This window comes from Diplotaxodon limnothrissa, linkage group LG7 (assembly GCF_057381915.1).
Source record: "Diplotaxodon limnothrissa isolate DT_005_m linkage group LG7, D_limnothrissa_male_GT1.1, whole genome shotgun sequence".
In the NCBI taxonomy this organism is placed as follows: Eukaryota; Metazoa; Chordata; class Actinopteri; order Cichliformes; family Cichlidae; genus Diplotaxodon; species Diplotaxodon limnothrissa.
Window position 1 is genome coordinate 57,264,594 of NC_140602.1, and position 20,561 is coordinate 57,285,154.

The window sequence follows — 20,561 nt, forward strand, 5'->3', positions numbered from 1 at the left end:
TCCCAAATAGAAGAACTTGAAGTCTTGTTAAGCCAAATTGTTATTTGATGATGGTCAAAATAGGTATAGGTAATAGATGGGAAAAGATGACTGTAAATCTTTGGTGACTCATACAAGAATAGAGTAGAATCAGCTGACATTTTCTTGTTAACCTTATATAAACAGAAAGAAAATCTGTGGGAAAAGGTGTAGCTTCGCTTTGCATAAGAAGACAGAACACAGACAAAGCAGCAGGGAGCCTCTGATTTTTTTTTCTCTGCACTGTCTACCATATTCTGACTATTTTGTGTTTTTTGTGGTTTTAACTTTCTTCAATTGGTTTGACATTTTATGAACTCACAGCAATTTTAAAGTAAGATCAACTCCAAGTCACATTTTAAGGTGGTCAGTTTAAGTGATTCACAATGGATACGTTCTTGTGGGGGTTTTTAAGTGTGTTACCTCTTCTTTAAAGCTGCTTTAACATCACACCTGAGTTTTCGTCCTAGAATACAAAAGCAGCAATGCAAAACAGTATTTTAAGATACCCTTTACACTATATTACACACACACACACACATACACACACACACACACACACACACACACACACACACACACACACACACAGAGACACACACATCATTATCTTTTCTCACTTATCTCTAGTGGTATCTAGCCATGTAGATACTCTTGTATTTGAAATATCTTTCACTGACTTTACTGCCTACATGCAGAAACAATACAGGTGAACCTGTCTGGTGTTCACATTCAAGGCTGTAGCTATAATTGACAATACTTAGGTCATGTCCTTGAATTTTCTTTAAGGAGTATGGTGTTTTTAGTCATCCCAAAGAAATGTATTTTTTTCTTTGAAACCACATTTTGTCTTGTCACATGTTATTGCTCTATGTGTGACAGGATAATGTCACTTCAAGGTCTTTAAGGTCTATTTTTTTATCGTATGCAGGAATGCAATTTGACTGTTGATTTTGGAGGAGGTTTCCTGGAGAGAGGTACTGAAGGTAATGTAATTACTTTAAAAAGGGAGATTTCTGAACTCAGCTTTTCTAAAAATAGCAGCTATTGCATAGCCTACACAGACTGTATATAAAAAATGGATGCAGCCACGCGGATGTGACCCAATGGTCACCATTTTTGGCATTTTGAAACCAATTGTGACTAATAATGTGGGGTCTGACTGTGAAAATGAGACACTGAAGGCTCATTGGCTAATAATTATGACTCACAAGGAGTTAGTCAAACTGAGTAGTCACAGTCCTGATGTGTTAGCATCATTTTTCAGACCAAGAAAATCCATCTATGTTTTACTAAGATTTTAAAATGTGTTGCAAATCGCAACAAATTCACACCATAAAGTGTGGCCACATTGTGACATTCTTACAATGCTCAAAGCTGAAAAAGCAGTCATCAGTGTTCTAGGAATCTCAGGAGATTTAGGTGTTCAGAAGATAGAACAGACATTTCCTGATTCGACTAAATGGACAAATACGTTGTTTTATAACTTGGACTACTGTTAACACTATTACTGCTTTTGGCAGAAATAACAAGCAAGAAATAAAGCGACTTTTATGGTCCTCTAGTGCTGATCCAGCTATAAGAGGAACAATGATGGAAGGGGAGGATCAGTGGGAAAATGTTTAGCTGCTGGTTGAAAGACTATAGTGCGAGGCGGGTATAGAGAGTGAATGGAGATAGAGACAGAGGATAGAGGGAGGTGCTGGTGGTGGTGGTGGGAGGGTGCAACAAGATGGAGAGAGACTGCCTGCACATACTGTCAAGGCAGTTAATATAAGGTGTGGAGATAAGGCCCCACAGACAAACATTGACCAAATCAGGCATTTCAGCAGCGCAGCCTGAACTGTCAGTCAGCCTGAGAGACAGACCAACAATCAGCACTCTACCTCTGATAAGGGCTCTACTGGGCGCGTGCAGGAAATAGCCAATCTGCAGCCGGCCTGGCAAGGAGGGAGGATGGCGGGGAGTGGGATGATGGAGAGCAAAGGGGTTAGAGGGAGGGAGTGGATGTATAGACAACAAGTGAGGGGAAAGTGGCCTATAAATTTCCAGAGAAATGTGGACCGAGAGTTCACGGAAAGTGATAATACCTGAGAGAAAAAAGGGGAAAGAAGGAAAGAAGAGAGAAACAGGATATTCCTGCGTACCACACCCAAATCCTTTCAGAGAGAAAGCGATTCAGTAGGGAATATAAGTGACTTGGTTAAAAAAGAGAGGGAGAAAGAGAGAGAGAGAGAGGGAGAGACAAGAGGTGTGATATCGACTCTTAAAATAGCGTCTCTCCCCAGTTTTTTGTCACCTGGGAACAGCTTGCACAGAGAATGTGAGAACTTGGTTTAGACCAGCACCTTACATTAATGATTTGCCAACAGCTTTGACTAGCTCATTCTTCAACATGCCATTCGCCTTGCCTCGCACACAATAGCATCATTTCATCCTCTCTATTGATTAATGGAGCATATAGTGTGTGCAGGCGCTTGCACGTGTTTGCAGGCCTGAATGTTTTTCAGCGTGCCTGAGTGACGAATAACGCTCCCTATTTAATGAAAGGCTCTGTACAGGCTACGAAATTCCCTCATAACAAAATAAACACATCCAAAATACTGGAGCGGATGCCAATGGAAATCCAAGTCAGTTGGAAGGCCACTCCTCGTATCTTGGATCCACACTGGCCCCTGTAGGTGACATCGAGGCACTGCAGGCTGGCAGCAAGTTTGAAGAAATAAATTCCCAGCTGTTTACCTTTGTCAAACACATTTAGGCTCCTCCAAGCAAAACAGTAAGGAGCCCCAACAGCTGGCGAGTATTTATTTTCAGAAGTGGAGTCAGAGGGGTGTCTGAGCTTCCTTGATCATGAACCAAACTGCCATTACCATGACCACTGATAACAGTAGGAATCGTAAACAAGCTAATCACCGAGGGCCTATTTGTATTCTCGTTTGTGTTTGCACACGCTGATGTGCAGGGGGGAGGGCGCAAAAACTAGAGAACAGGCGAGGGTGGCAGGGGAGAACGGGGAGGGTCTCCGATGGAGGGTGGAGTGCGTGTGAAAGGGTTAAGTTCCCTCCCTGGCTGCATGCTGCTTTCCCTTGCTCTGTCAAGCCCCATTAAACCTGCTACACCACAGCAATATGGTGCCATCAATTACAGGCACGCTGCCATCAATGCAGAGTGCAGAGGAGAGGAGAGGCAGGAGCACATAAACAGGACAAACGGCCACATAAAAGACATAAAGCCCTGCAGCCTGCCTCTCTCAAACACACACAAACACTCTCTCTCTCTGCACCTTTTACCTTTTTGAGGTGTCATTCTGTTTCTGAATGAGTCTGGGTTTGTTTCAAATACAGATGGGAAAGAAAAAAAACTGCACAATGCATGCATTCCTGACTCTTTCATGATACTGAGGCAAATTTATGAAAAAGGCTAAAAACTATGTGAAGATTTAGGCTCACTGTGTTAACTGCAGTGTGCTTCTACTGCCCCCGTGTGACAGATGAAAACCCAGTCACCAGTACAGAGCCAAAATAAAAGTCCAAACTTTTAAAAGCGCATATTAACTTTACAGCACTCCATGCTCATCATCAAAACACCGAAAGATCCAAAAGCAGTGAGAAATCTTCAAAGTGACACAAATCTGCATTTCATCTCTTTTGCATGTCTCAAATTCTTTGCTGCATTTCTCTCTCGGGTTCAGACAAAGAACCATTTGTCTGAGATGGAAAGCCATTTTTACTGACCAGCGAAGAGAAAAAGAGCCACTCTTTACCTTTGGGTGCCGTACTGTCTTCAGTACAACAGGTCAGTGAAAGACACTGACAATGTCACAAAGCAACTGAAAATCAAACACTGGGAAAATCGTGAAGATGCAATGTTGCTGTGCACCACATACTGCTGCTGCTGAGAGGCATACCTCTGCACTCACTTTAAACACCTTCAACATGTCTCTGAGAATGAAATCGGCTGAATTTGAATCAGGTATCTTTTTTTTTTTTAAATTACATCAAATACAAGCAACTATTCCAGTACATATTCTTTGCATGCTATAAAAATGTGGAATTGGTGTATGTTGCCGCAGAGTAAAAGAGACAAATCTGATAAGTAAATTGTTAGATTTTTTTAAAGATGTGATATAAAAAACAAAAACGTTCACGATGAATAGACATTTCTCAGTAGAAAATATTCAAATTAAAACATTTATTTTTGTCTTCTTTTGTGTCTCACTCGTTTGATAGCAACTGGGCAAAAAGCTTTACCCACCAAAATCTGACAGAGTAATAAGGAGACACACCGCACACCCATTTTGAAATAGTTAGAATCTTAAAGAACTGGATTAGGCAATTTTTTATTTATTTATTTTTTACTTCTTTTTTTTTACATCAATGACACTTGATTAAGCGATGTAGGCAGCTTTAATTTTTCAATACAGCAGACACTCCCTCATAACATATCTTACAGTTAATTGTCGGTGTCTGAACCACATAAAAAGATTAACACTGATTATTTACACCAACCATTCATCTTTTAAAAGGAGGAGGAAAATGATACCAGAACACCTATATTTATTTGTAATCTAGGTAAACCAGTCCTTTAAGATGTAAAACAGAGAAACGTACACACAAGTTAAACGTAAAGTAACCTACATATTTACAAATGGCCTCCAACTGCCAGAGTTTTAGGTCGAGTTTATCTGTGAGGAAGAACTACTGCTGCCGGAGCTCTTGGTTTTCTGCCCTCTAGTGGCACTGGGCTGCCGCTGCACTCTCTGGCTGGAAGCCTCCCTGCTCTTCTCACTGTGGCTGGTACCGGCTTTACTGCGCACTCCTGAAACGAAGCAAAAAAGAAAATGCACTCAGGGAAAGGAGGAAATAAATGTTTAGGTAACTGTTATAGGACTGCTTCGCATATACCATGCAATATGGCATTTTAGAAAAATAAAAATGGAAATAATAATGACGGGGAATGAGAAAGTGCAGCTGATAAAACAGCTAGTTTTCTTATATACTTGACACTAACTATGAAGTGGCGAGAAAGTGCCCTCAGAAATTATGAACTGCAAATATAGCATGTGTCAAGAGACCTGACTATTTTACTGGTGAAGGAAGAAAATATTTTTTTATTTTTTTTTATTTTATTATTCTTCAGCACAACTGAAGAATAGACAACCCGAACTCTCTTTAGCTGTTTATTTAAGTAGCCTTCAAGAACATTTCTCTAGGCTTCTGAAGAACATTTGTTTTCTTCTCTGTCGAGATGATTCAATACCACTTCAATAATGGTGAGGTCAGAGTTTTAGGAAGGCCAATCCATGACCGATTTGTGTTCTAGTTTGTGTTTTTCTATCCAGGTATGATTGTGTGCATTGGCAGTATGTCTGGGCTCACTGCCATGTGGGAAAAATAAACCTGTTGGCAGCTAGATTTCTTTCTTTCTTTTAGCTTTCCAGATGGGACTGTATGGTGGATCAAAAACTGACGGTACTTTCTATGTTCTCAATTCAAGAGAATATTTTGACACGTTTATTTAAAGTTTCACATTTGATTCATCACTCTATAAGACCTGATGCCACTGATTTTCAGTCTAGGTCTTTTGAAATATGGCATACTTCTGCATTTTCTCTCTGTTTCCCTTCCTTAAGAATGGCTTCTTGATGGCCACACGTTCCACTGAGCATATTTCAAATGAGGCTTCAGCAAAGAGTAGATGGATCAGCTGAAGGGCCAGATCCACCTCTCAGGTCCTGTGTCAGTTGTTTCTGGAACTTTTTCCCTATGTCTTAAACATATGACTGTCAGATACTGTCCATGTACCGCAGACAGTTTTCTGACCCGCCAACTTCTTGGTTTGTCCTTCACTTCTCCAATGTTAACTTTGGCATTTTTTAAAGATCCAGACAAAGAATTGTTTTCTTGAATATTTTACAGGTCAGTTTCAACTGGCTCAACAGGAAAGAAAAATAAATAAATCACACCTTTAAAGATGATCAACTACAAGGACTGGACTGAAAAGGAGTGAAAAAGCAGTCAAAGAAAAACTCTGAAGGACCTTTAGAAAGCCTGGAGCAATATTTCTTAAGACCACTTTAAAAATACTGGAAATTACCAGTACTACCCCTCAGATTCCTAGAAGACATGCCTACAGAATCAATTTCAAAACCCTACATCATTATATTCTTGAAAAACCTTTAGGTCAAGGTTAGTGAGATTAAAACTCACCCGAGAGTTTTAGTAGAATCACCTATGGTATCAATTTGAAGGTGCTATGTCGCTTCGTTCTCAAGTTATTGCATTCACAAACTTAAGTGTCCACACTTAAGTCCACAATATCCCATAAGCCTTAGCAAAAATAATAATACAGGAAAAAAATATATATATATTGTTCCAGCTGATAGTGATATTGTTCATTGTTTTACAAAAAAGTATTTCTATAGCGTTTATACTCTCCATTTGTACTATAATCACAGATTTTAGCATTCTTTTTTTATTTTGAAATTGCTTCTTCAAGTTAAAGTTCTGTGTGTGTGTGCATATATATATATATATATATATATATATATATATATATATATATATATATATATATATATATATATATATATATATATATATATCACTAAACTGATTTAACCATTTAGAAATACAAAATCAAGCCATTGGGGTTGCTTAGGGTTAAGGTTCTTAGCAAGTCAAATGTTTAATCTGTTATTTAAAAAGTCATAAAAAGCTTGGTGCTCGCACACTTTTCTCCGCTTTATTTGTCAAGTTTAAGTTTCTGACCATTTATACTGAAGAACACTTCTTCAGTAAGTGAAATCCTGAAAATAGAACTCAGTAAGTGCATATTGTATGAACCAAGTCAAGATCCTCTTTTCTTGTTCCGTCACAGGTTAACCATCACACAGCAACATAAAAGACTTTTTTTTTTTAACTTGTAAATTTAAGCTACTCTTGTGTAAAAGAGTCAATAAAAAGAGTACTTCAGAGTTTCTTTTATAACTTTCTAGCCACTTAAAAACAAAAGGGAAAAAAAATCCACTGCACGGTGAATAAATCTCCTTGAGTATGAAAACATCCAAGGGCAAATTCAATTTTTGCGATCCACACACAATTGCATGCATGCACATATAACGAAAGCACAGCATGCAGTTTGTTTTCCAAAATCCTGCTCCATATCAAATGGCACATAAATACAACTTTTGTTAATGAGTAAGGCAAGCAAGTTGGCAGATGGAGGTGATGGACAGAGTGCAGCAAAAGGGACCTTGAGAGTGAGGAGAACTAGTGTCTTGGGGGCCGTAGACCACAATCTTAGTGTTGACCCTTGTGGCTCTGGGGCCTGCTGCTGTGGGGGGAGCTGCGGCAAGTTTAGGGCTCTTTCCAGAGGCCAAAGAGTCCTCTTCTTCAGGAAACAAGACACACAGAAAAAAAGACAGAAAGGAAAGAACTGACCGGGATAGAGAGGAAATCAGAAAAGCCTGCAACACAGTGAGGATGAGCAATTTGTAGATGAGTTTGCATGACTATGCCTGTCTTCAGATGCCCTCCTTTTATGTGGAAAACTGTGCTGTGTGGGGTGAAGTGAAGATTGGATTTAGTTAGTGAGGTGGGGTAAGGGAAGAGTGCAGCACAGAACCTCTGCTACAGCACGTACAGAACTTAAATGGAGGAATGTGATTATTTCACACACTTAAAAAGCAAAGAGAGGAGCAAAGAAAGGATATAACATAAATTGTTAGAAAAAAAAAACAACTTTAACATTCTGAGTCTTTGCATCAAAAATCATATCTGTAGCCACACACACGCTTGTTGTTATCAGAAATTACTGTTACCAACAACTGGGCTTGTTTGCATTGGAAAGTAGGTTGGTCTTAGGATCCCCTCTGACCAGTCCTCTTCCCTAATGTTCTATTCTTGGACCTTTGATGTTGTCCATTCCCACCAGATCATACACCAATCAAGCATAACATTATCACCAACTGCCTAATATTGTGTTGGTCCACATGGACTCCACTAGACGCCCTAGAGGTGTGCATTGGTATCTGGGACCAAGAGGTTAGCAACAGACCCTTTAAGTCCTTTAAGCTGTGAGGTGGGGACTCCATGGATCAGACTTCTTTGTCCAGCATATCTCACAGATGTTCGATTAGACTGAGATTTGGGAATTTTGATAGTTTATACAACAATAGTTTATATATCGATTAAAAAAAACAAAAAAAAACGACATACATAATTTATGCTAATATAATAATGATTTGTGGCATAACTATGCTACACTTTACAAAAAACAGTGATGAGTTCTTTCTCCTTCTAGCCTTGGCTTTCATTAAAGGTGCAGAGTTTTATATATAACTCAACACCTCAAAGACTAAGGAACTGGTTGTGGACTTCGGGAGGTCCAGAGAAGGTCCACTGCCGGTTCAGATAGAGGGGGAGGAGGTGGAGGTGGTCAACAAGTACAAGTACCTCGGGCTGTGGGTGGACAATAAACTGGACTGGTCATGCAACACAGAGCATCTGTATAAAAAAGCCCAAAGCCGACTGTACTTCCTCAGGAGGCTGCGGTCTTTTAACATCTGCAGGAAGCTCCTGAGGATGTTTTACCAGTCAGTGGTTGCTGGAGTACTTTTCTATGCTGTGGTGTGCTGGGGGAGCAGCACAGCAAAGAAGGACTCATCCAGGCTGGAGAAACTGATCAGGAAGGCTGGCTCTGTGGTCGGCATGAAGCTGGACACTCTGGTGACAGTGGCAGAGAAAAGGACACTAAAAAAAACTGCTGGACATTATGAACAATGCTGGGCATCCTCTGCACACGGCCATAAATAACCAGAGGAGTCTGTTCAGTGACAGGTTGCTTCTCCCAAAGACAAGAACTAACAGACTTAAAAACTCCTTTGTCCCACACGCCATCAGACTGTTTAACTCCTCTCTGGAGGGGAGAGGGAGGGGAAACAGGAGGACAAAGGAGGGGGGAACAACTAAGCTGTAGTGCCTCTTCACCTCACTGTGCAATACTTTTGTTAATAGTCAATGGTGCAATAGACCTCAATACTTGAAATGTGCAATTCACTTGTATTTTTATTTTTATTCCTATTTATTCTATTTATCCCCTTCATATATTTTATTTATATATGTCTCTGTATTTATATATGTGTGTGTGTATATATATATATATAATATTCTGTAACTGTAACTTCTGTCGGTGCTGTGCTTTTGGAAACCGAATTTCCCAGAGGAACCCACCCGAGGGATTAATAAAGTTCTATCTTATCTTATCTTATATTGCCAAAAATGTGAACCCACAATGATTAAAAAGAGCAAAACACATCCTGAACTTTTCTGACTTTCAGAGGGTTAAACTGTAGGTGACAAATGACAGCCCTCTTTTCCTAAGTCAATTGTGACCTGGGGGGTGACATCTGAATCTTAACTAGTGTTTGTGGCTGCTGCATCCTGGACTGACCAATGGTGGGTTAGGAGGACCCAACAGAGGGGGAAAACAGGAACGGACTACAATAAAGCAGTATAAATGGGGAGACTAAAACTTCCCAGCCTGATTTCTGCAATGTTTCTTAGTTAAAAGAAGGTAGACTATGTGAGCTGAAAGATAGTCAACATTTAAATGACAAATATACATATACTTTCAGTTGCATTACATCCCATTCTTCAGATACTAACCTCTGGCTTCTGTGTGCGCTGTGGTCATGCTTGTGGTGTGGGCGCCAGCTGAAAGGTCTCCACCACAGCTTTCAGCTACCCTCTGTCCTGCACACATTGCCTTCAAGGTCTGGAAGACTGCTTGAGGAGCCACATTCATCTTCAGCAAGTCCACTATGATTCTGTGAGGAGGAGGAAGGGGGTGAGGACATAAAACCATGGTCTTCCATGTAACCCACAGATAAGGCTATTATTAGACATACTTAAAAACCTCCTGATCCACAGTAATTCCTGCAGCCTGAGTAAGTTCGAACAGCTCCATTTCTTCGGCGCTGAGGACTTTCTTCTTCTTTATTGCATATTTCTGCACGTTAGATGTGACAACCAGCGCAGGGGAGTCAGGGGCGGAAGGAATCGTTTGTTGTGCTTGTTGAGACATCACTAATGAACTGAGGGGTTAGATTAAATAAGAAAGTAAAATAAGGTGCAATGACTAAAAGACAATACAGCGTAAACAATGAGAAACACGGCGTAAGTGAACTTCCTCTCCGAATCAAAAATATCAAAATTTATCAAAAATATAACCACAATGAGACTTAAATGATTAACACAGCAAACGCCTGGTTCCTTAAAATTAAAATTATACCTACCATTACGAGCGAAATGCTCAACGTTTAGTCGCTTCTGTTTGAGCCAAGCGTGACGCGCCAAAAATACGTCATTGTCATGCGTTTCATACGTAATCCTCTCAAAAATGAAATAAAATAAAAAAGTATGTTTTAAAAAGTTACATTATTCAGTTGTCCGTCACGTCTTCATTTAAGATTTTAAATCCGTGCTTTAAAACCCCATATTAATTTTAAAAACTCTTTCCAGGAGAAAATCTTGCCGCTACTCAGCTATTTTCAAATGCCCCTGGTTGTTTTTGGGGGCAGGGTATTTTTTCGTAAATTGAACATAAATGACTGTAAATATATAGGCACGGTAGCCTATGCTAGTAGAGATGCTGAAAGAGCGAAAAAGAACAAAACCGGAAGTGCTTCTGGGGATTGTCCTCTCAAACCTGCTCGGGTCTCTGCGCCGTCGTCCAAGAATGGCCGCTGCTGCAGCAGGAATAAACAAGCAGGGCGCCGTAGCGACGATGGAGCCCTGTATCCGACACGGGAGAGGAGCTAATGGGAGCACGGTTAAGGTTGTAATGTTGTCACTGCAATCTTAGATCCAACTACATGTCGATCGGTGGTGTTTGGCTATTTTGTTATGTTGAGCGAATGACCGACATCAGGCTTGCCTCTGACGCTTTTGATTTTGGGCGAACGCTGCTGCGTTGGCGTCGTTGGCAGGAGGATGTCAGAGCTTTATTTTATAGATCGGACCAGAGTCATGTGTAAACACTGTTTCACAAGACGATCTTTTTTTTTAGCGCTGCATTATAAACTTAGACTGGTGCACGTTGACATGGCTGGTATTTGTGCCCGCATCATGCTAGCAGATGAGCTGGCTGGTCTTCCGTCGGTAGTTGGCGTCAGTGCTAGCTGTTGTTCACTGCTGCAGCTCCTCTGTGAGGGAGCCCAGCTCAGAGTGTGATCGTGTCAGAAGATGCTTTTCGTACTGCTTTCAATGTATTCACTTAAAGATCACTGAAAGTAGAAATCAGAAGTGTTATCCAGCTGTAACGCTACAGGTCAAGATGACTGCATCCGACTAGTTATTGTTCTGTCTGAGACCTTATAGAGCATCTCTCTGCAGTAACCCAGAAGCATCTGTACCCTCCTGTGATCGGGTGCTTTAATACTGGTATTGGTTTATTTGCAGGTGCTGGAATGTGGTGTTTGTGAGGATGTCTTCTCTCTCCAGGGGGACAAGGTCCCTCGTCTTCTGCTCTGCGGCCACACAGTGTGCCATGACTGTCTAACCCGGTTGCCCCTCCATGGCAGAGCGGTCCGCTGCCCCTTTGACAGGCAGGTCACTGAGCTGGGTGAGTGATGTCATCACGCTTTCCAGCATCGTGTATATAGCGGACACTATATGTGTAATACCTGCTATATAAATCGTTGTAAGTGAAATTCAGTGGCTGAATCCTGAGACTGATCGTTCTTCTAAAAACAAGAGCATAAAAGAGCTTTCAAAACCAACTAAGAACCTTAGAACAACATCCTGTGATCTTCACATTTCTCTTTATTTGACTTCATGCAAGCCCCATTAAAAAAGAGACTTTTACCCAGAAGTTGTGAAAAATTGAAGTTGTCTTTATTACAGAAAACATTATTCTTGCTGCAGAAATCCATCATCCAGTTGAGGCTAAGGGTGTTTTTGAGGGCATGGAGCTCTACAGTACTTGCATTATTTGCCTTTCAAAGTGAGTTTGCTTTCTTCACATTTGCTTAGGGGACTCTGGAGTTTGGGGTCTAAAGAAAAACTTTGCTCTGCTTGAACTCTTGGAGAGACTCCAGAATGGAGCGACTAACCAGTCAGGAATGGCAGAGGACGCCTTGAAAGGCATGGGAGAAGTAAGGCAGCTATGATTTTACTGATAAGAGATGTGTCACCTTCACACCTTCTGCATGCTTTATCCTCAATCCATCTTTTTATAAACTAGTGTATAATTCGCTGCGACGAGGATGAGAGCCACACAGCCTCCATGTACTGTACCGTGTGTGCCACCCACCTGTGTGGCGAGTGCTCTCAGCTCACCCACTCCACTCGCACACTGGCCAAACACCGGCGGGTGCCACTGGCTGATAAGCCCCACGAGAAGACCTTGTGCCCTCAGCATCAGGTCCATGCCATCGAGTTTGTCTGCCTGGAGGAAGCTTGTCAGTCCGGGCCCCTCATGTGCTGTGTATGTAAGGAGTACGGCAAGCACCAGGGCCATAAGGTAGCTGGAAAACTTGTTCCCATATTAGATATAGTCACTGAAAAAGATATGGTTATATATATATGTTATATTGCCCTATTTTCCCTAACAGCATGCTGTTCTTGAGACTGAAGCCAATCAGATTCGTGCATCCATTCTGGACATGGCCCACTGTATCCGAACCTTCACAGAGGAGGTGTCCGAGTACTCGAGGAAGTTGGTGGGCATCGTGCAGCAGATAGAAGGTGGCGAGCAGATAGTTGAGGATGGAGTAGGCATGGCACACACTGAACATGTAAGACAAAGGGCTTCTTAATAAAACACGAATGATCATGCTTCTGTTTTGGCTCTTAGATCTTTCCCATGTGTGCTTCAGGTCCCCGGCACAGCAGAGAGCGCCCGCTCCTGCGTCCGAGCTTACTTTGCAGATCTGCACGAGACCCTGTGTCGGCAGGAGGAGATGGCGCTGAGCGTGGTGGACGCCCATGTAAGGGAGAGGCTCATCTGGCTGAGGCAGCAGCAGGAGGATATGACCATCCTGCTGTCTCAGGTGTCCACCGCCTGCCTGCACTGTGAGAAAACACTTCAGCAGGTAGGAGATGTGAGGAGTACTGGTGAGTTTAGGAACTTGTTTCTTTCTTTTCCTCACCCCAATTAAGATCAAAGCTGTGGTGATTTTGGGGAAATGCTTGCGTAATGCCGTTAAAGGTGTGATGTGCGTTGCTTCTTTTGTCTTTTAGGACGACTGCAGAGTTGTTCTGGCAAAGCAGGAGATCAACTGTTTGCTGGAGACGCTTCAGAAGCAGCAACACCAGTTCACTGAGCTGGCAGATCACATTCAGCTGGATGCCGGCATCCCAGTCACCTTCACTAAGGTACACGCTGTCGCTGCTCATAGAAATTTGCTTCTGTAAACCAAATGTGTCGCAAAAAATGGAAAGGCCTTGGGTTTTCCTATAAATGTAGTAATGACACTGAAAATGTCTTTTCAGGACAACAGGGTCCACATTGGTCCAAAGATGGAGATCCGCGTAGTGACTCTGGGGCTCGATGGCGCTGGAAAAACCACCATCCTATTCAAGCTGAAACAAGACGAGTTCATGCAGCCCATCCCAACCATTGGTAAATGCACTTGCAGTTTAATGGTTCACAGAGTCACTTTAGAGTCAGGATAATACAAGTCTTTCTTTTTTTATATATATATATTATCCTATATAAAGCTTGCTTTTGATCTTTGTCCAAGGTTTCAATGTGGAGACGGTTGAATATAAGAACCTAAAATTCACCATCTGGGATGTGGGTGGGAAGCACAAGCTCAGACCCCTCTGGAAACACTATTATCTAAACACTCAAGGTATGTTTTGTGCTTTCTGTGCTTTGGATATTTATAGCATGTTCTTGGATTTAACTAGTACTTTTGTGTGACTTGGACCACTGACAGGTGAAGTGAATAACTTGGAGCATCTAGTTAAATGCACAGTTTAGCTGGGAAATCTTGGCTTTGTGTGTATTTCACTTTGACGCTCACAGACGGTATATAAAAGACAAATGTAGTCACGGTGCCCATTGGGTCCAGTTTTAAGGCAGAAGTGAGGTCCAGCAGAGAGCTGATTGCAGGTGGTGTGGATACCCAAGTTTGTGAGGCGATGTAGGATTTTTAAAGTCATTCAATACTGTATTTGCATCTGCTGAAAACCTCTGGGAGTTTTAATCTTGGTAACACTGACTTTAATAGCAAGGTCAGTGGTCAACTTTCAGAAAATAGCATATGATTTTCAAACATCCATTTATCCATCTGCTAGGTGTCTAAAGGTTTAGCACTGGTGACCACCAGTATTTTTTTGAATGAAGCTCTGGAGATAGTGGATATACTTGACAAAAGATGTTGAAGATGGAGCTGTCAGCAGGGGGTATATAGGAAGTTCACAGAGAACACTCATAGATGTAGTGAAAGATGACAGGGTTAAACTGACAGAGGAGGATGCTAGGGTAGGGTGACATGGCAGATGATCCCCTGTGGCGACCCCTAAAGGGAGTAGCCAATAGGAGTTCTCTACAGATTGACTCAATTTCATAGGCAGGCTCAAGGGTGTGGTGCCAGTGAGAGGTCAAATGCACTGTGATGTAAGGAAACACCAGCAAATGGAAAAAAAAAACTGTCCAAAAACACACAACCGAAATGAAAATAAACACAACAAAATATCTTTACGGCGACAATAATGTGACTGAACAGCTGCAGAAGTGACAGAAACCAAAGCATGTGTAGGGTTGAAACGAAACACATGTAAAAGAAGGGGAAGATTCATCAGTGATTTGAGGGAGAAAATGTTGCATTGTAGTGTTTGTTACAATCACATAACTCACATAATACTCTCGATACATGTTTGCTATTAGCCGTTTGCTGTCACTTTCGCAGCAGTTCCATCACATTATCGTCTCCCCAAAAACACTTCCGTTTAGTTTTGTGATTTAAAGAAAAAAGTTAATTCTTTTATTGATTGATTTTTGGTGTGAGCTTTGCACAATTTGTTTCTATTTCCATTGTGTCTTATTGAAATTATGTTTTGTGAGCTTTTGTAGCGTTTTTCTCGTTGCTTGTGTTTTGTAAGTTCCAGTTTGTTTGACCTCTTAGGGCCAACGTAAAAGTGGCTATTTGAGTTACTTCAGTTTTTTGAAGCTCTGAGTTTGCTTCATTTTTCAGCCCTATAAACTGCTGCTTTGTGCCAGCTTCTTAAACATTTTTTAACAATTCCTCCTGCCACGGTCTAAAAACTGTTCCGGTATGGCTCCGGGCATACAACAAAGAGCATAAGGCACTGACCGAGAATCCAAACTCCCCAGATCCCTATCCAATCAAAGGTCTGTGGAACAAGCCTGATCCATGGTGGCCCTATCTCCCCACCCAAAAGATCCTAGCTAATGTCCCAGTGCATGATTCCACAGACACTGGGACTGTATCTGACTGTTCAGAGCTGTAGGACTTACAGTGTATTAGTGTGTGATTTTACTGTTTCCCTCGATCAGTGTATGTTGACTTTAAGGTTTCTGAGAAACATTTGATCCCTATCATGTCACTAAAGCATTGCAGGTTTGAAGGAAAAATCATTGTTGTTCATGAGTAAATAGACCTTTGCTTGCCAGACAAGCTTTTTGACTCCGTGCATTAAAAAAAAAAAAAAAGAGTAATTGATTGGCTTTTTTTGTCATCTTTTTCGCAGCCATCTACTTCTAACCCACAGTACTGTGTAAAGTGATGGAATCATTAATGTTGTTACACTGTATCCTCTGCAGACCTGAAATATCTCCGGGAAATGTCAAGGCAATCCATCAGATAGTTGACATTTATGGTACAGACTGAACCATAAATGTCAACCTCTTTGTGGTGTGAGCGGAAAAGTCAGAGGATCACCAAAGTCAGCCGGTTTCATCCTTCGGGATCCATGCATATCAAACCAAAAAAAAGAACGGCTGACAGTGGCCACTGATGGGTTAAGGGAAATCACGGCACACCACAGAGTGATTGGTCAGACAACAGACCACAATAGTCTAGAGGTACTAGTAAAAGAGAGATTTTTTTATTTTTTATTTCAAATTCCTGGCGGGGTCTAAAGAGATGTCTTTGTTGCACCTTCAATCTGTGTGTGGTTTCAGCACAGGGAGGGAATTAAACAAAGTTAGAAAAATATACCAAAATAAACCCATCGGTTACATTGGCTAAATGAGAAACAGGTTGATTTACAGCCTCACTAAACTGTGAGGCCACACAGCGTGGTTCTGGCTAACAGCAAAGCAAACCCTCATTTATCTTGCAAAATTTAACATATTCCAGCTATCATGAGTTTATTAACTTTAAAGTGTAGGCATGTGAAAGGCTTGTCGTTTACTTTAAAATAAATTGAGGACAATACAAGCACACTGGCTGAAGTACATCAAGCATGGGTTCTGTTCAGAAGGAAGAATACCAGACACATTCACTTGGTCTTAACATAATCTACAAATAACCTTTGATTTATATATTAGAGAGCTCCACATTTTTTGTCTTGGACTCTACTGAAGTAGCTTTGTGCTTGACTCACAGTTTAAAATAATCCTTATTTTATGAGGTGCGGTGATGGGCCTCAGGAAGTTTTAGCTGTTTTCCTTTAAGCAGGCTTTATTGTGATCAGCTGCCCCTCAGGAACAAGATTTACCCCTCACCCACCTGCATAGCATGTGGCCATTTTTCAAACCTTTGTGGATATTGTGTTTTTACTTGATTTGTTTTTGTTTTACATTGGTTGCTTTCCATTTTTCATTTTAGGTTTTACCTTTTTGGGCTTTTAGTACATAGGACAGTAAAGACAGGAAAATGAGCTCTTACAGGTTGGCTAAATGATGCCCATGTCAGGCGGGGTCCCTGTATAATAGGCTGACTTGGTGCCAGATGTGATTAAAAAAACATAGAAGCACAGAAGCCTGTAGACAACTGTGCTGTTAGGTGCTAAGCTAAACTGTCCACAAATTCAAGTGAACAGCTCTGTCACCAGGCGCTTTGTTGCCAACATTTCAGTTGTTCACTAGCATACAAACAGTTGCATTACTGTCCTGTTGCTGGTGTTTAGTAGCAATACTTTCATCCTGGGAAGTAGCAATAGTTTCCCAGAGAGTTTGTAGTGCGGAGATCTGGTGGAAGTGTATTCCAAAGTCTTACGGGTAGGTTCTGTGTCCCATGGTAGTCGGGTGAGCAGGTATAACAGACAAAAGAGAAAATGAAAAAGAGCAGAGTGGACAAAAGGGTGAATACATATGGAAAAGATCAGATAAATATGGAAGAGCGAGGTTATGAAGGGCTTCGAAAGTAAGAAGGAGGATCTTAAAATTGATTTGTAGGTGAACTGGAAGCCAATGGAGCTGTTTAAGAACTGTTGTTATATGTTCAGTGGATCTAATTCTGGATACAATACGAACAGCTGAATTTTGAATTAACTGCAGTTTATGGAGAGATTTATGAGGTAGACCATAGAGAAGAGAATTATAATAATATAAACAAGATGTGACAAGAGCATTGATAAGTATGGCGGTAAAGTGGTGCTGTTTGGAGAAAGTGAGGGATGCCCAGGGATGCCCAGGCTTATTGCATGTTTGGGCCGTCTTGACATCCACTCATGAGTGTATCCACTGTGTGGCTTTTCCATGCAAACTACTCCACTGCAGGCTAGCTTGCCAGGCTAACCTGTTGGGCAGCAACCTTTTGCTGTGTGAGGCTGCTACAGCACAAGGAGAAATTGTGATGCGCAATGATTTGGCCACAATGCTGTGCAGAGACAGACCCTCAGCCCATCGCTACTGCTTTCCCGTTGCTGGAGGTCCACGGAGTATGTGAGGGTTTCCCCCCTGCTGATGTCACCCTGGGAGGTGATGCTAATGAAGTCTGAACTTTTAGCTCATAGGAAATATTTGAATTTATTTTTGTCACATTTATACGAGCATCACCCTTCACAGCATTTGTATGATGGAAGAAAGGGAAAGGCATCATAGGTCTGCTTTAACAGTAAACCAGATGTAGACAGAAGCCGCAATCTAACTGTTCTGAACTGAGCCTACTATGACTGCACTGGGGAGAAAGCACCTACTGCTCTTAACAGAAGAGGGGTGGTGTCAGCCTTTTAGTGCTACATGTACAAAACGTTGTACCCATAGCCATAGTTGTTGTCAGTCTTGATGAGAAAGGCGTACAGACCACTATTGGTAAATCTCTTTCTTTCAACTCTCATATTTGTGCAGCGGTGGTGTTTGTGATTGACAGCTGCCACCGGGACAGACTCATGGAGGCCCACAGTGAGCTGGCCAAACTGCTGACAGAGAAGGAGCTGCGAGATGCCTTGCTGCTCATCTTTGCAAATAAACAGGTAGTGTAAAGAAAAAAAAAAGACACGTAATCTTGATTAAGCTCAGATGCCAGGTTGCATCACCTGTCCACTTTACAGGACGTTCCCGGCGCTGTGTCTGTGGAGGAGATGACGGAGCTGCTAAGTCTGCACAAGCTGTGCTGTGGGAGGAGCTGGCACATTCAGGGCTGTGACGCCCGCAGCGGGATGGGCCTCCACGAGGGGCTGGATTGGCTCTCCAGACAGCTGGTAGCTGCCGGCGTCCTGGACGTCGCCTAAATGCCGCCTCCCTCCACATGCGGACTCTTTTCACTCTCCCCCCCAACCCCCTGAAATCTGAACACAAACCCCCAGCCTCTGAGCCTGGTTCATCAGTTCTCCAAAAACTTTTTAACATGAGCTTCACTACAAGGCTGCAGCTTTAAACCCGACTTCTCCACCTTTCCATCTCTGAGCACCATTGTCCACACAGAAAACAAAAGACGTATATATCTTCTCTAGCTTCGTAATATGGGAACTACAAATATGTCTTCAAGCCTGCCCTTCCTGCTACTCCCGACCTCTGAGAAATAGTCACTGGACCTAAATCCTGAGTTGAGACTACGTCCTCCCATCCTGCTTTATGCCTTCATGTGGCTTACACACTTCATTTTTTCTTCATAGTTTAGGTGATGAGCTGTTTATCTGGCATTTATAGCTTTTGAACTTAGGTCCAGTTAAATGTTAGACATGCTCCTTGTGCCCTGACAAAGTGAACTGTGTCTGTTTTTTCTACCCCACATGTTAACTCACCATAACCCTCCAAATATGTGACCTTGAACTGAACTAAATGCACACCGGTCCATGTTGTGATGATAGTATCATTTATGTATGCTTTTTAGTGCGCTTCAAATCGTCCTGACTGTTTAGTCCCCTTTCAGTTTATTCCAGTACACTTGCAGGTTAAGTGAGATGGAACAGAAACATTGCTATGGTGTAAAGGGGACCTCTTATGCACACTTTCAGCTCCATAATTTTAGTCTTGGATTAAATTTGGAGTAGCTTTGCATGATTCTCAAATCAGAATACTACATAGTCATCTTATACTGGGGCTTTGGTGACAGTCTGCCCCACCACTTGGACTTTGCTCCAAAGTAAGGTTTCAAAAAGCTTTTTATTCCCCCATGGAAGTTCTAGTTATTCCACTTCCTTCCATAGATTTCAATTCAGGATTCTTTGGCTGCCACACGTCTGCAACAAGCTGTTTTCTTCTGATTCACATCCTTACACATTACACAACTGTATGCCTGCCATGACCATATTAGGATATCCTCTCACGCTGGCATCATAAAGAGCCAAACTTATTATAATGTCACCAATAACATACAAATAGCAGAAAGGAAGGAAAAGTATAATAGGTCTACTTTAAATGAACACAGTGGCTTCAAGCAGTCTAACGTTCAGATTTTGCCTGGTCATCTACCGTGAGCAATAGCAGCTGATTTTTTTCTTTGGATCTTTGTGTGCAAAGTTTTTTGTTTTGTTTTTAAGAGTGTGAACATATTTAAAAGCCACAGCTGGTAAGGTTTGATTTGAATGTAGTGTTTTCTGTTACTAAGAAACTGTTTACTGAGCTCACTGATGAGCGGGACGAGCAGACTTTACTTTGATACAAGCTGTTGTGGGTTAAAAAAAAAAAAAATCAGAGTTTTTAAATGCACCGACTCTGCCTCTGTTTTGTTGAGCGTACTGCACGCAGAATCTGTCGACTGCACTCGTCTGCCGCCTCGCTCCAGTTTCCATTTGAAAGCAGATGAACCACCTGCTGTTTCTTAAGTAGACTATGAGTGTTAACCTCAGTGCGAAAGAAAAAAAAAAGTCGTGAAAATATTCCTCTATCCTACACAAGTTTTCTTTTATGTTTTTGTTTTTCTGGAGTGCTTTTAAGATGGTACACCGGTAATCAGCCTTCAGTAATTCTGTAATGTGAAAGTAGTGAAACGTTAAACCTAACACTTACACTTGTCTTGTTATTGAGGAACCATCATTTAAGTTTGATCTTTATTCATTGCTATGTAATGTTAACTATTTGTACTTATGTATAAAAATATTTAAACAACTACAAAAAGAAAAATGCACGTGTGAAAAGCCTTGACGCATAGTTTGCGACATCATTTCAATTTGTTTTGG

The 20,561-nt window shown here is 41.5% G+C and overlaps 2 protein-coding genes across 2 annotated transcripts; one reads left to right on the plus strand and one right to left on the minus strand.

Moving 5' to 3' along the window:
* Positions 1–4,445: 4,445 nt before the first annotated feature.
* Positions 4,446–10,373, minus strand: mzt2b (mitotic spindle organizing protein 2B). Its single transcript, XM_085358507.1, has 5 exons — positions 10,319–10,373; positions 9,932–10,117; positions 9,690–9,850; positions 7,276–7,413; positions 4,446–4,839 (listed from the first exon to the last, which is right to left on the minus strand). The coding sequence occupies exons 2-5, from the start codon at positions 10,105–10,107 to the stop codon at positions 4,691–4,693; spliced, it is 624 nt and encodes a 207-aa protein (XP_085214633.1). The 5' UTR covers positions 10,108–10,117; positions 10,319–10,373; the 3' UTR covers positions 4,446–4,690.
* A 364-nt stretch (positions 10,374–10,737) lies between these two features.
* Positions 10,738–20,442, plus strand: trim23 (tripartite motif containing 23). Its single transcript, XM_085360010.1, has 11 exons — positions 10,738–10,860; positions 11,484–11,646; positions 12,057–12,178; positions 12,268–12,546; positions 12,638–12,820; positions 12,902–13,117; positions 13,266–13,400; positions 13,518–13,647; positions 13,769–13,879; positions 18,289–18,413; positions 18,492–20,442. The coding sequence occupies exons 1-11, from the start codon at positions 10,762–10,764 to the stop codon at positions 18,669–18,671; spliced, it is 1,743 nt and encodes a 580-aa protein (XP_085216136.1). The 5' UTR covers positions 10,738–10,761; the 3' UTR covers positions 18,672–20,442.
* Positions 20,443–20,561: the final 119 nt, after the last annotated feature.